At 45.9% G+C, this 14,653-nt stretch overlaps 1 protein-coding gene across 1 annotated transcript; it reads right to left on the bottom strand.

The window, feature by feature from the left end:
- Positions 1 to 3,775: 3,775 nt before the first annotated feature.
- MYCTH_2130105 (uncharacterized protein) lies at positions 3,776 to 4,123 on the bottom strand (the record flags this gene model as incomplete). Its single annotated transcript, XM_003666162.1, has 1 exon — positions 3,776 to 4,123. One exon carries the CDS (start codon positions 4,121 to 4,123, stop codon positions 3,776 to 3,778), a length of 348 nt encoding a protein of 115 aa, XP_003666210.1.
- Positions 4,124 to 14,653: the final 10,530 nt, after the last annotated feature.

Here is a 14,653-nt window from a genome sequence, read left to right as displayed (position 1 = left end):
AAGTCCATCGTAACTGAACTCCATGGTTTGTTAGCTGTTGGTAGTGGCTAAAGTAGCCCATACGGCTTATGTCGTGCCGTTTTGCTTCGATTGCAGATGTCGCAGTTCCGTACGACTTCCTTGACCCGTGCCGTTAACTGTAGAAAGTCGTAGTGTTTCTTGACTTGTGCGACAGTCTTCGTGACTCCTTTGTGTCCTCCGAGTTTTGACTCGTAGAGTTCTCGAATCATCCGCAGCTATTGATCTTTGTCGTGGATGTACGCCTTGCCTCGGTACCAGAGTTTCCCATCTTTCTCTTCCACTTCGTCAGGTACCACTGGTCCAGGTGCTGCTTGATACTATGCCTCGTTAATCCTTTCCTCTCGAAAGATTGCGCAGCATTCTAGGAACGAGTCAAGTGGATCATCTTCCACAGGTATCTGCGTTTCGTGATGTAGCGTTCCGTCTGTTCGTTCCTTAAACAACAGTAGTATCGTTCCCGTTCGTCCTTCCGTGTAATCCGTTCGTCGGCTTAAGATGTCTGCTCGTGCGTTTTCTTTGCCCTTCTTGTAGCGGATCTCGAAGTTGAATTCCGCAAGGAATTCTGCCTATCGTATTTGTCGTCCGTTGAGTTCCTTCGTCGTCGTGAAGTATCGCAAATTCTTGTGATCCGTATACACTTGTACCGGTTTAATCGTGCCACTGAGGTATAGTCGCCATTCCTTGAAAGCTTCGACAATCGCAAGCAGTTCCTTGTCATGGATCGGGTAATTGAGACGTGGTCCGTCGAGCTTCTTTGAAAAGAAGGCTACAGGATGTAGCTTCCCTTGTTCGTCTCGTTGTCCCAATTGTCCTCCGATGGCGTAGTCTGAAGCGTCCGTTTCCACCTCAAATGACTTCTTGGGGTCTGGCAGTACCAGTACTAGGTCTTCAGTAATGGCGTTACGGATCTGCGTGAATGCTTGCTCGTGTTATTCTTCCCATTGGAATTCAGCATTCTTCTTGGTGAGTTCGTGCAAAGGTCGTGCGATCGCTCCAAAGTTCCTAATGAACATCCGGTAGAAGTTCGCAAATCTGATGAAACTTTGTACTTCCGTAACTGACGTCGGTCGTGGCCAATTCTTGATGGCTTCAACCTTTGAAGGTTCCATCCGGATTTGTCCCGGGGATATCTCGTATCCCAAAAACACCGTTTTCCTGACGTGGAATTCGCTCTTTTCCTTGTTGACTGATAGCTTGTACGCGTGTAGCACGTCCAGCACTGCTTTCACGTACTTCCGGTGTTCGTCCATCGTCTTGGAGAAGATGAGTATGTCGTCGAGATAACATACCGCAAATTTGTCGAGAAAGGGTCGGATAGCTTAATCAATCAGGGCTTGGAACGTTGCCAGCGCGTTCGTAAGTCTAAATGGCATGACGAGGTACTCGTAGTGGCCATAGGGTGTCCTAAAGGCCGTTTTCCACTCGTCGCCTTCTTTGATCCGTATATAGTTGTAGGCCGATGGCAAGTCAAGACGCGTGAAATATTAGGCTCCTGCCAACTGATCTCAGAGCCGTAAGATCAGTGGTAACGGGTATCGGTTTTTCACGGTCTGTTCGTTGAGTTGCCGATAGTCGACATATAACCGTAGCTTTCCGTCTTTCTTGGGCACAAACAGGATTAGGTAGCCTGCTAGCGATGTCGACGGGCGGATATGTCCTCTTCGAAGGTTCTCCTCCAAATATCGCTTAAGTTCTTCGTTCTACGTCTGGCTCGTGTGGTAAATCTTGAAGAACTTCAGTCGTGCTCCTTCCTTGAGCTTGATCTCGTGATCCCATGGGCCGTGTTCTGGTAATCCTTCCAGATGCTTTGGTTCGAATGCTAGGTGTCCTTCGTATTCCTTTGGTACTTCCCTAGTCTTGTCTCGTCTCTCGGTTTTCTAGTAGTATGCGAACTTGGTTCCGTCCATAGCGATGCTGGCGATTTCTCCTATCTTAACCCACTGCTCCAATTGCAATGCTCTACATTCGTTAACGGAGAGAACAGCTATCAGCAATTCAGCTCGTTCCTCCTGTCGCGATATCGATATCGTTATGCCGCCTCTTCCAGAGTCCGTAGTGGTCTGCCTGCCACTGTCCGTCTCTTGCGGTAGATCCGTAGGACATGCCTTCCCCTGAGCATCGTCCGCTCGCGATCCTTGCGCGCTCCCCATCTCGCTGGTCGAATACGACTCTGTTCGGGGTCGCAGGTAGCCACCATTCTTCTAGCTGATGTCCGGGTCGTAATCTTCATACCATGGTAACCCTAATATCATGTCTTTGTCGTTACCCATGTCTACAATGCTAAATACGACTGCTATAGTCTTTCCTGCCATAGTGATGTCGATCGGTTCGGTCTCTCTATGTACCCATTGCGTCAGAAATAGCCCTTTGACTATGCCATGCTTCCGCTTCATTCTCCAGGGTATCCGCAGCTGATTCACAAGCGTCAGCGAAATCAGGTTTATCTCTGCTCCACTATCCACTAGTATGAGCATTTCGTGCTGTTTCCACTGTGCTATTATCCACAATCGCTTGTCTTGCCGCCGTCGTCCAAAGATTGCGGCGATTTCCTATGTTCCTGCCGGGAGGTCTCGATATAGTGGTCTCTTACGCCAGTTCCTCCTGTACTGCGCTACCACTCGCCGCTACGCAGGCGTTAATGGTTTCCGGGCCCCTCGAAGGGCCCTGACCCGTTTCCCAGGTCAGTACTGACCTCTTCGGTTGTTCGGCTAATAGCGGCTTCGTTGATCGTGCTCATTTCCGTGAGCCATTGAGTGCTTGCGGCTTCCCACCATTAGGTCCGTTCTGCTTTCCGTCGTGCGTGCCATAGCTTCGTCTAAAGCTCCCGAATTCGCAATTTCTTTTCGTCCGCGTGATAGAGGCAATCATTGCTCCAGCACGAGTCCCATGTGTCTCGTCCGGTTCCGCAGTGCCTAGGCCAGACTCGTTTTGGAACTACCGTGATGCCTTCTAGATTGCGAGTTTCGATCTTCCAGAGCAATTCGGCCGCTCTGTTTCCTGCATCGTAGACCCATTCCACAGGGCACAAGTCTCCGTCCCTGTTTTCCTGTCGAGTCGGCCAGTGATTGTTTTCGAATTTGTCGCGGAAGTGATATCGGCATTCGTGTGCCACACACTGGAACCAGGGCACTTATACATGTGCCTCGTGTCGCGGGTACAGTCGCGTGGCGTCGCCTAGAAGGTATTGGAATTCTTTCCCGAATCCTTCCCATTGTACGTAGACCGTAGGTACTCCAATGCTAAGGTAGGAGTATTTCTTCCAGTAGCTTTCCCACGTACGTTCGTCTTTTCCGCGGTTCGCTCGCATAAACTGGTATTCTAGGTTCCACACGTCGTTACTAAGTTGCTAGCCGTCAAGATGCTCGGTGTAGCTATCGGGCCCATCATATGTCACAGGCTATTCTCCTTTGATGGTTTCCACGATACGTCGGAGTTCCCTCATTTCGTCCTTCATCTCATCGCTCTGCTAGGCAAGTCGAGTCAAGCGTTCATCCCATTTACGCAGTTCCGTGTTGAGTCGGAAAACTTCGTTACGGTACCATTCGATTCGTTCCTGGAGGAATAGAGCATCGGGTCCAGGTCTTTCGATTCCTTGGGTGTCGGTTGTCTACGATCCATCCCGCCTCTGCGTGACCGTGAAACCCCACTATCCTAAGGCCAGGAGAATCGAAGCTAGCGGTACATATTCTCCTACTATGTCCTATTCGGCAAGACCTGTCTCTAGATCCATAGTGACCAGTTCGGAGTTCGGTGCTTATTCGTCTTCACCGTTGCCGTCGTGTCCGAGACTGTCCGTGTCACTGCCCTTGTCTTCGTAGCTCGTGGCCGCTACTTCGATGACGTCCTTGGTGGTTTCGTCGATGGCCGCAATTTCCTTTCCCGGGGTTGGTTTCCATCCTTTCTTCGGGCTTCGGCATTCTCGCTTGTAGTGCCCTTTCTTTCCGCAGTTGTAGTAGGTAACATTGGACTTGTCTTTGGTCGTCTTCTTCTGGTCCTGCTTCTGCGCTGCGTCCACATCCATGGCTCCGGGGTGCGTCCCGTACGAAGTACTGACGTACGCTCGCTTTTTCTTGTCGTTGGCCTTAACCGTGGTTCCGTTCATTCGACCTCGTTTCTACTACTCTCGTGCGTAGAGTCGATCATCGATTCTGATGGCCTATACGATGTATTCATCCAGAGTCTTAGGCCGATCGTACTTATACAGCTTGTCCTTGACCTTTTCCTTCAAGCCGTTATAGAACAATTGCATCAACGCCTTGTCGTTAAGCTAAGACTTGAGCATATCCTGTCTAAATTGTGCGGCATAGGAGGCTGCTGACTTGGTCTGTCGGAGATTGGCGAGTCTTTCTTGCGCATGAATCTTCTCGTCTTTGTCGCCAAAAACCTTCCGAAGCTCTTCTTCGAAACGGTCGTAGGACCGAAAGACTGCCTGCGTGAACGCGTCTCGGTCGTCTTCATCTTCCTTGGTGAGATAGTCGTTCCACGTAGGCTCGAACCATCTAAGTGCCTTGCCCTCTAGTCTCGTGGCTGCGTAGAGGACTTTGGCTTTGTCATCCGGAAACTTGTCGTCATTAAGCCGGAAGTAGGATCGGAGGTTTGTTAGGAATCCTGCGAGATCCTCCTTGGTTCCTCTGTATTTACCAGGTGGTTCGATCTTGATATGCTTCGCTTTGGCGCCCTTAAGTGCCTCGATTTTGGCGTAGGCCTCGTTGACCAACTTCTGCGAGTACTTTTCGCGGTTCTCAAGTTCCTTGATTCGAGCTTGAGCAGCCTTGTCTCTCTAGTCCAACTCCTAAACCCGCTGCTGGAGTTGACCAAGCTAAGTGAGCAGCTGTTCGGCCGTGACGTCGGTAGCCATGTCGATGTCGAGGTCGAAGTCACCTCCGTTCTGAACCATGACAGAACAAAGGGAGTGGTAACAACGTGTGACGAACCCAACTCAGACTTCTTCTGAAAGGGTCCAGACGGAGGTGGATTGAGCGGGACAAGCAGGCGGGTCGTCTGAGGGATTCGGTGAAGCCAAAGGGTTCACAACAACACTTAGAGTTGTCTCTCACAGTAATCAGCAATGCTTGGTATAAGTACTGTGATTGTGATTGTTACCACTGGTGAACTCCCAGAGTCCACCATAACGAGTGACTAGCTAGCTATATATACACAATTGTCTGTCCTTCTTCAATAGTTATCACTAGTACCACTTCTCCTTTCACTTCGTGATTCTGCGTTGTCGACGGTGACATGTTATTATCACCAGTGAAGACCTTAGTCTTGGCGGTGATAATCTTCTGATTGGTCCGTCAAGTGATTGGCTGTCGGAATGTCCCGCGTCCTGGCTGCAGCCTGCTAGGCCGCCCATGTGCTTATTTGTGACACAGATTAATGATGCCATCGATACTATCGACTAGGGCGCCGTCTTTGGTTCTATCCCAGGTTTTCCTTTAGTCAATCCGGGTTCTGCCGGTAGAACTATTCTAGTTTCTTAGGGCAGTTTAAATTCTTGACTAGTTCCTATAAGTTGTCTTTTAGTCCGAAATCAAGCCATTTAACTAGGTACTATAGTTCCCTATTAATAATACATAAATCTAGAATTTCTTTAATGTCCTATTCTTCCTCTTTGTCCTTTACTTCGATATATATAATAACCTTAGCGTTCTTTAGTACTGGTTCGAGAAGTGAAATATGAAAAACATCTGTCTGTAGTCACATAGATGACAATAACGATAATCGGTAGTTAGATGTCGAAATTCGTTCTTTGATAACGAAGGGTCTAACCTTCTTAAAGTCTAGCTTCGCGCTTAGTCGTTTAGTTCGTAAGTTTCGTACGATTAGGTAGACTTTGTCTCCCCTCTCTAGGCAAGGTCCCTCGAGCCTATGTTTGTCGTAGTAGTTCTTTATTCTAGTTTTGACAAACTCGAGTTCCTTTTTAAGCTTTTTATATAGTATATACATTTGTTCCGCTTTGACTACTACTCTCGGCACTATGACCTCTAGTCCTTGCCTAAGGTCTGCTTTATATCTGTAGTTTGTAAAGAACGGTGTAACTTTGGTCGTTTCTGTTGGCGTTGTATTGTAAGCGAGTTATACTATTAGTAATAGTATAACCTAGTCGTCTTGCTAGTAGTTAACGTAAAAGCGAAGGTACTATTTAATAACTTGGTTTAGTTACTCTATTTGTCCGTCGGTCTACAGGTAATATGCCGTTAATAGCTTGCTATTAACGCCTAATCGTTATATTAATGCTTGCCAGAACTTCGATACGAACTTAGTGTCTCTGTCGGTGATCTATTCTTATAGCCAAGCATATACTAATGTAACTTGCCAATAGATTACGTCTACTAACTGTTCTGCTATCTAGGACTCCTTATAAGGAAAGAAGTATACCTACTTAGTTAGGCAATCTACTATAGTAAGAATACTATCGTAGGTCACTCCTATAGCTATATCCTTAGATTCCGGCAGCTTTGTAATAAAGTCTATTATGACTAAACTCCATAGTTTGTCAGCTATTAGTAGTAGCTAAAGTAGCCCGTACGGCTTATATCGTACCGTTTTACTCCGATTACAGATATCGTAGTTCTATACAACTTCCTTAACTCGTACCGTTAACTATAGAAAGTCGTAGTATTTCTTAACTTGTACGACAGTCTTCGTAACTCCTTTATGTCCTCCAAGTTTCGACTTATAGAGTTCTCGAATCATTCGTAGCTATTAGTCTTTATTATAGATATATGCTTTGCCTTAGTACTAGAGTTTCCCATCTCTTTCTTCTACTCCGTTAGGTACTAGTGGTCTAGGTACTGCTTGATACTATACCTCGTTAATCCTTTCTTCTCGAAAGATTGTATAGCATTCTAGGAACGAGTCTAGTAGATCATCTTCTACAGGTGTCTACGTTTCGTAATGTAGCATTCCGTCTATTCGTTCCTTAAACAACGGTAGTATTATTCCCGTTTATCCTTCCGTGTGATCTATTTGTCGGCTTAAGATGTCCGCTCGTACGTTCTCTTTGCCCTTCTTATAGCGGATCTCAAAGTTAAATTCTGTAAGGAATTCTGCCTATTATATTTGTCGTCCGTTAAGCTCCTTTGTCGTCGTAAAGTATCGCAGGTTCTTATAATCTGTATATACTTATACTGGTTCAATCATACTACTAAGGTATAGTTGCCATTCCTTAAAAGCTTCGACAATCGTAAGTAGTTCCTTATTATAAATCAGATAATTAAGACATAGTCTATTAAGCTTCTTTAAAAAGAAGGCTATAGGATATAGCTTCCCTTGTTTGTCTCGTTATCCTAATTATCCTCTGATAGCGTAGTCTGAAGCGTCCGTTTCTACCTCGAATAGCTTCTTAGGGTCTAGTAGTACTAGTACTAGATCCTTAGTAATGGCGTTATAGATCTGCGTAAATGTTTGCTTATGTCGCTCTTCCTATTGGAATTTAGCGTTCTTTTTAGTAAGTTCGTATAAAGGTCGTACGATTGCTCCAAAGTTCCTAATGAACATTTGGTAGAAGTTTGTAAATCCGATGAAGCTTTATACTTCCGTGACTAACATCGGTCAGGGCTAATTCTTAATAGCTTTAACCTTTAAAGGTTCTATCTAGATTTGTCCTAGGGATATTTCGTATCCTAAAAAGACTATCTTCCTAATATAGAATTCGCTCTTTTCCTTGTTAACTAATAGCTTATACGCGTATAGCGCGTCTAGCACTACTTTCACGTACTTCTAGTGTTTATCTATCGTCTTAGAGAAGATAAGTATATCATCGAGATAATATACCGTAAATTTGTCGAGAAAGGGTTAGATAGCTTGGTTAATTAGGGCTTAGAATGTTACTAGCATGTTTATAAGTCTAAATGGCATGACGAGGTACTTATAGTAGCTATAGGGTGTCCTAAAGGCCGTTTTCTACTCGTCGCCTTCTTTGATCTGTATATAGTTATAGGCCGATAGCAAGTCAAGACGCGTAAAATATTAGGCTCCTACTAACTGATCTCAGAGCCATGAGATTAGTGGTAACGGGTATCGATTTTTCATGGTCTGTTTATTAAGTTGCCGATAGTTGACATATAACCGTAGCTTTCTGTCTTTCTTAGGCATAAATAGGATTAGGTAGCCTACTAGCGATATCGACAGGTAGATATATCCTCTTCGAAGGTTCTCCTCTAAATATTGCTTAAGTTCTTCGTTCTATGTCTAGCTCGTATAGTAAATCTTAAAGAACTTTAGTCGTGTTCCTTCTTTAAGCTTAATCTCGTGATCCTATAGGCCGTATTCTAGTAGTCCTTCTAGATGTTTCGGTTCGAATGCTAGGTGTCCTTCGTATTCCTTTAGTACTTCCCTAGTCTTGTCTTGTCTCTTGGTTTTCTAGTAGTATATAAACTTAGTTCCGTCTATAGCGATATTAGCGATTTCTCCTGTCTTAACCTACTACTCTAATTATAGTACTCTATATTCGTTAACGGAGAGAATAGCTATTAGTAGTTTAGCTCGTTCCTCCTGTCACGATATTAATGTCGTTATGCTGCCTCTTCTAGAGTCCGTAGTAGTCTGCCTACCACTATCCGTCTCTTATAGTGGATCCGTAAGATATGCCTTTCCTTAAGCATTGTCTGCTTGTAATCCTTGTATACTCCCTATCTTGCTAGTCGAATACGACTCCGTTCGGGGTCACAGGTAGCTACTATTCTTTTAGCTAATGTCCGGGTTGTAATCTTTATACTATAGTAACCCTAATATCATGTCTTTGTCGTTACCTATATCTATAATGCTAAATACAACTGCTATAGTCTTCCCTGCTATAGTGATGTCGATCGGTTTAGTCTCCCTACGTACCTATTACGTCAGAAATAGCCCTTTGACTATGCTATACTTCTACTTCATTCTCTAGGGTATCTATAGCTAATTTACAAATGTCAGCGAAATCAGGTTTATCTCTGTTCCACTATCTACTAATACGAGCATTTTATGCTATTTCCATTATACTATTATCTATAGTTACTTGTCTTGCCGCCGTCGTCCAAAGATTGCGGCGATTTCCTATGTTTCTACCGGGAGGTCTCGATATAGTGGTCTCTTGCGCTAGTCCCTCCTATACTGCGCTACCACTTGCCGCTACGCGGGCGTTAATGGTTTCCAGGCCCCTTGAAGGGCCCTAACCCGTTTCCTAGGTTAGTGCTAACCTCTTTGGTTATTCGGCTAATAGCGGCTTTGTTAATCGTGCTTATTTCTATAAGCTATTAAGTGCTTACGGCTTCCTACTATTAGGTCTGTTCCGCTTTCTATCGTACGTGCTATAGCTTCGTCTAAAGCTCCCAAATTTACAATTTCTTTTCTTCTATGTAATAGAGGTAATCGTTGCTCTAGTACAAGTCTTATATATCTCGTCCGGTTCTATAGTACCTAGGCCAGGCTCGTCTTAGAACTATTATAATGCTTTCTAAATTACAGGCTTCAATCTTCTAGAGTAATTTGGCCGCTCTATTTCCTATATTATAGACCTATTCCATAGGGCGTAAGCTTCTGTCCTTATTTCCTTGTCAGGTCGGCTAGTGATTGTTTTCGAATTTATTGCGGAAGTAGTATCGGCATTTGTATACCATACACTAGAACCAGGGCACTTGCGTATATGCCTCGTGTCAAGGGTATAGTCGTGTAGCATTGCCTAGGAGGTATTAGAATTCTTTCCTAAATCCTTCCCATTGTATATAGACTGTAGGTACTCTAGTGCTAATATAGGAGTATTTCATCTAGTAGCTTTCCCACGTACGCTTATCTTTTCCGCGGTTCACGTGTATAAACTAGTATTCCGGGTTTCGTATATCGTTACTAAGTTACTAGCTATCAAGATACTCGGTATAGCTATCAGGCCTATTATATATTACGGGCTATTCTCCTTTAATAGTTTCTATAATACGTTAGAGTTCCCTCATTTCGTCCCTTATCTTAACGCTCTACTAGGCAAGTCAAGTTAAGTACCTATCCTATTCGTATAGTTCTATATTAAGCTAGAAAACTTTGTTACGATACTATTCGATTCGTTCCTAGAGGAATAGAACATTAGGTCCGGGTTTTTTAATTCCTTAGGTATCGGTTATCTACGATCTATCCTGCCTCTACGTGACCGTAAAGCCCCACTATCTCAAGGCTAGGAGAATCGAAACTAGCGGTGTATATTCTCCTGCCATGTCCTATTCGGCGAGACCTGTCTCTAGATCTACAGTGACTAGTTCGGAGTACGGTGCTTGTTCGTCTTCTCCGTTGCCATCGTGTCCGAGACTATCCGTGTCACTGCCCTTGTCTTTATAGCTTGTAGCCGCTACTTCGATAACGTCCTTAGTAGTTTTGTCGATAGTCGTAATTTCCTTTCTAGGGGTTAGTTTTTATTCTTTCTTTAGGCTCCGATATTCTTGCTTATAGTGCCCTTTCTTTCTATAGTTATAGTAGGTAACATTGGACTTGTCTTTGGCTATCTTCTTCTAGTCCTGCTTCTATGCTATATCTATATCTATAGCTCCGGGGTACGTCTTATATAAGGTATTAACGTACGCTTGCTTTTTCTTGTTATTGGCTTTAACTATAGTTTTGTTCATTTGACCTCGTTTCTACTACTCTTATATATAGAGTCGATTATCGATCTTAATAGCCTATACGATATATTTATCTAGAGTCTTAGGCCGATTATACTTATATAGCTTGTCCTTAACCTTTTCCTTCAGGCCATTATAAAACAATTACATTAACGCCTTATTATTAAGCTAAGACTTAAGCATGTCTTGTCTAAACTATATAGTATAGGAGGCTGCTAACTTAGTCTATCGGAGATTAGCGAGTCTTTCTTATATATAAATCTTCTTATCTTTGTCGCTAAAAACTTTCCGAAGCTCTTCTTCGAAACGGTCATAAGATCAGAAGACTACCTACGTAAACGCGTCTCGTTCGTCTTCGTCTTCCTTAGTGAGATAGTTATTCTACGTAAGCTCGAACCATCTAAGTACCTTGCCCTCTAGTCTTATAGCTACGTAGAGGACTTTGGCTTTGTTGTCTAGAAACTTGTTATTATTAAGCCAGAAGTAGGATTAGAGGTTTATTAAGAATCCTACAAGATCCTCCTTAGTTCCTCCGTATTTGCCAGGTAGTTCGATCTTAATATACTTCGCTTTAGTGCCTTTAAGTGTCTCGATTTTGGCGTAGGCCTTGTTAACTAACTTCTACAAGTACTTTTCGTAGTTCTCAAGTTCCTTAATTCGAGCTTAAGTAGCCTTGTCTTTCTAATCCAACTCCTAGATCTGCTGCTAGAGTTAACCAAGCTAAGCAAGCAGCTGTTCGGCCGTGACGTTAGTAGCCATATCGATATCGAGGTTAAAGTCACCTCCGTTCTAAACTATGACAGAACAAAGGGAGTGGTAACAACATGTAACGAACCTAACTCAGACTTCTTCTAAAAGGGTCCAGACAGAGGTAGGTGAAGTGGGACAAGTAGGCAGGTCGTCTAAGGGATTCGGTAAAGTTAAAGGGTTTATAACAACACTTAGAGTTATCTCTTATAGTAATTAGCAATACTTAGTATAAGTACTGTGATTATGATTGTTACCACTAGCGAACTCCTAGAGTCTACTATAACGAGTGACTAGCTAGCTATATATATACAATGGTCTGTCCTTCTTTAATAGTTATCACTAGTACTACTTCTCCTTTCACTTCGTGATTCTACGTTGTTAATAGTGACATGTTATTATCACCAGTGAAGACCTTAGTCTTGGCGGTGATAATCTTCTAATTGGTCCGTCGAGTGATTGGCTGTCGGAATGTCCCGTGTCCTAGCTGCAGCCTGCCAGGCCGCCCATGTGCTTATCCGTGACACTAGCCTCTTGTTAAGGTAGAGGTCGAGGGGCGGCACCTAGGCTTCCGTTTCGAGGCACCGGATAGGGGTAGCCTTATAGGCCCTGGTAACCATTCGAAGGGCCCTATATTAGGCCTTCGATAGCTCCCTAGCGGGGCCTTCCGGCTTGCCCCCTGGCTTAGTAGGCTTGTGGAAGTTCGAGGCCCCGTAAGCTAGGGCATTACGGATACACTTAGTATAGACCTTGCAGGCCTATAGGAAGCTAGGGCCCTAGGTCTTCGTAGCAAGCCTAGTTAGGGCAAACTTCTAGGTTTCTAGCTTCTTAGCTACCTTTACGTAGTAGGGGCCCTACTATAGCCTCTAGTCTAGCCAGACCCCGAGGAATCTGGCCGACTTCGACAGGGCTATAGTGGTAGTACCCCCTCCGGGCTGTAGGAGCTCTAGCGGTCGTGACTACTATTTCCGGCCCCTGTTAAAGTGAATGAGCTCGCACTTTTCCGGGGTAAAAGCCATACCCCGGGTCCTCGCTTACTGAAGGCAGGCCTTCTAGGCCCTCCGTAGCTGGCCGTTGTAGGCCTCCTCGGCCCTCCTAAAGGCTAGGAGGTTAGTATCGTCGGCGAAGCCTATCAAACTAACCGCGGGGCTGGCCTGGCAGATGGCCTAGTAAAGGGAGGCTATATAGAGGATAAACAATATAGGGGAGAGGGGTAACCCCTATAGGACCCTAGCCCTTACTGCTATATCCTCTATTTCCTGGCCATCGAAGTAAAGGATAGCCACCCTATCTCGTAGCCACTCCCTGACCTAGACTACTAATCACTTCAGGAAGCCCTGGCTCTGTAAGGTGGCTAGTAGCCGGGTATGGTTGACAGTGTCGAAAGCCCCTGAGATATCGAGCTATAGGAGGGAGGCAGCCGCCTTATACCTCTAAGCCTCCTAAACCTGAGCCGTAACAAGCCGGATAGCTAGTTCTGTAGACCTGTGTTCCCGGTTGCCTATCTATTCGGCCGGTAGAAGCCTATAGGCCTCTATGACGGCCGTTACCTTCCGGGCGACTATAGCCTCTAGCACCTTGCCTACTATTGGTAGGAGCACTATAGGCCTGTAGCCACCTAGGGTAAAGTAGGCCTGTAGGGGTTTGCTAGGCTTACAGAGGACTACTGTCTTAGCCCTTTTAAACCGGGCTAGGAAACAGCCGAGCCGTAGGCTCTCCGAGGCTAGTTTAGCTAGTATTTAGTAGAGCGGCCGCCTACAGGCCTTTAATAGGCCTATAGGGAGGAGGTCCTCCCCTAAGGCCTTCCATAGGGCCGCTCTAGCTAGTATTACCCTGACTTCGCCTACTATAACCCCTTAGCTTATTTCGAACTTCGGCTCCTAGTAGTCGTCTAGATCCAGGTCGTTAATATCTGACAGGTCTGCTTCCGGGTTCGGAAAGAACTTATCGGCCAGTGCTTTAGCCTTCTATTAGTAAGTTGTAAGCCCTCCTTCGAAGGCCGGGAGCTTTAGAGGGTCGACCAGTAGGTAGCTTTATAGCCTTGCCTACTACTCTAGTCTCTATAACAGGTCTGGCCGGTTGGTTACCTCCCGTAATATAGCCCTCTAGCTCTTGGTCTTCGCGGCCGTAATAGTCTTAGCCTAGTCCCGTAGGGCCTGCCGAAGTGCTTCCTGCGTATAGGGGTTTAGAGTGCCCCTGTAGGCCTTCTCTGCCTCCTTGGCCCTCTTCCAGGCCTCTCGAACCTTCTTCGTCCACTACCAAGCTCGTTTACCACCTATACTAGCCTTCTTTGCCGGGGCCGAGACCGTAGCTATCTCTTTGAGGGCCTCTATAAGCCTGTCGAAGGCCTGTAGAAGCTCCTCCGGGCCCCGGAAGACAGGCCCGGCCCGGGCCGATGCCTATCTACTAAGCCGGAGTGGGAGGTAGGCCGCCTCGGCCCGCGTGACCTCCTCGTCTAGGCTCTTCTAGTCCTACCCTTTACTAGCCGGCATAGGCCCGTTAGTCCCCTAGAGGGAGACATTTAGGGCCTGTAGGTAGTGGTCGGATTTCCCACGTTCCGCGATATCCCTATAGGTCGCTTCTAGCCCGGCCGAGGCCTAGAATAGGTCTATCGTAGAAGGCCGGCCGCGCTAGTCCCCCTAGGGGGCCCTGGTGACCTGGCTGTAGGGCGTACGTAGGTCGAGGTCCTACTGGTCCGCAAGGCTAAGGAGGTCCCTGGCCTCCGGGCTAAGCCTGTCAAATAGGTCCTAGACCGGGTGGTGGAGGTTAAAGTCACCTATAAGAACTAGGGGGTAGGTTGGCCGAGGTAGGGCTAGCAGGTCCTGTAAGAGGGCCTGCTCCCCCTTATTATTATAGACTAGCAGAGCTTGAACCCCCTCTCTCCTAGGGCCGGAAAGGTTACCTTATACTAGTTCTCCTCTGCCGAGTAGTCCTACTAGCTAACCGGGAAGCGCTTGGCCACTAGAATAGCTACCTTGCCCTTAGGCTTGTAAACCAGGTAGTATTTCGAAGCCTGGGGGCAGTATGTTAACCCTATAAACTGGTTGATCTACGGCTCCTAGATGGCTAGTAGGTCGTATTTAGCCTCCTCTAGTAGGACCTCGAGGGCCTGTTTGTTGCCTTAGGTGTTCTACTAAAGGATCTTAATTTGCATTTAAGGTGGCCGGGGCAGAGGACGAAGGTACGGTAGTAGTAGTGGGCTCTATAGCCATTACCCCCTTGGCCGGCTGCGAGAGGGAAGGGGTTCTAGGCTGTAGAAAGGAGATACGGGTCTGTCGGGCATTAAACAAGGCACT

Source organism: Thermothelomyces thermophilus, chromosome 6 (genome assembly GCF_000226095.1).
Source record: "Thermothelomyces thermophilus ATCC 42464 chromosome 6, complete sequence".
NCBI lineage: Eukaryota > Fungi > Ascomycota > Sordariomycetes > Sordariales > Chaetomiaceae > Thermothelomyces > Thermothelomyces thermophilus.
This window is presented reverse-complemented; position numbering and strand designations above follow the sequence as displayed.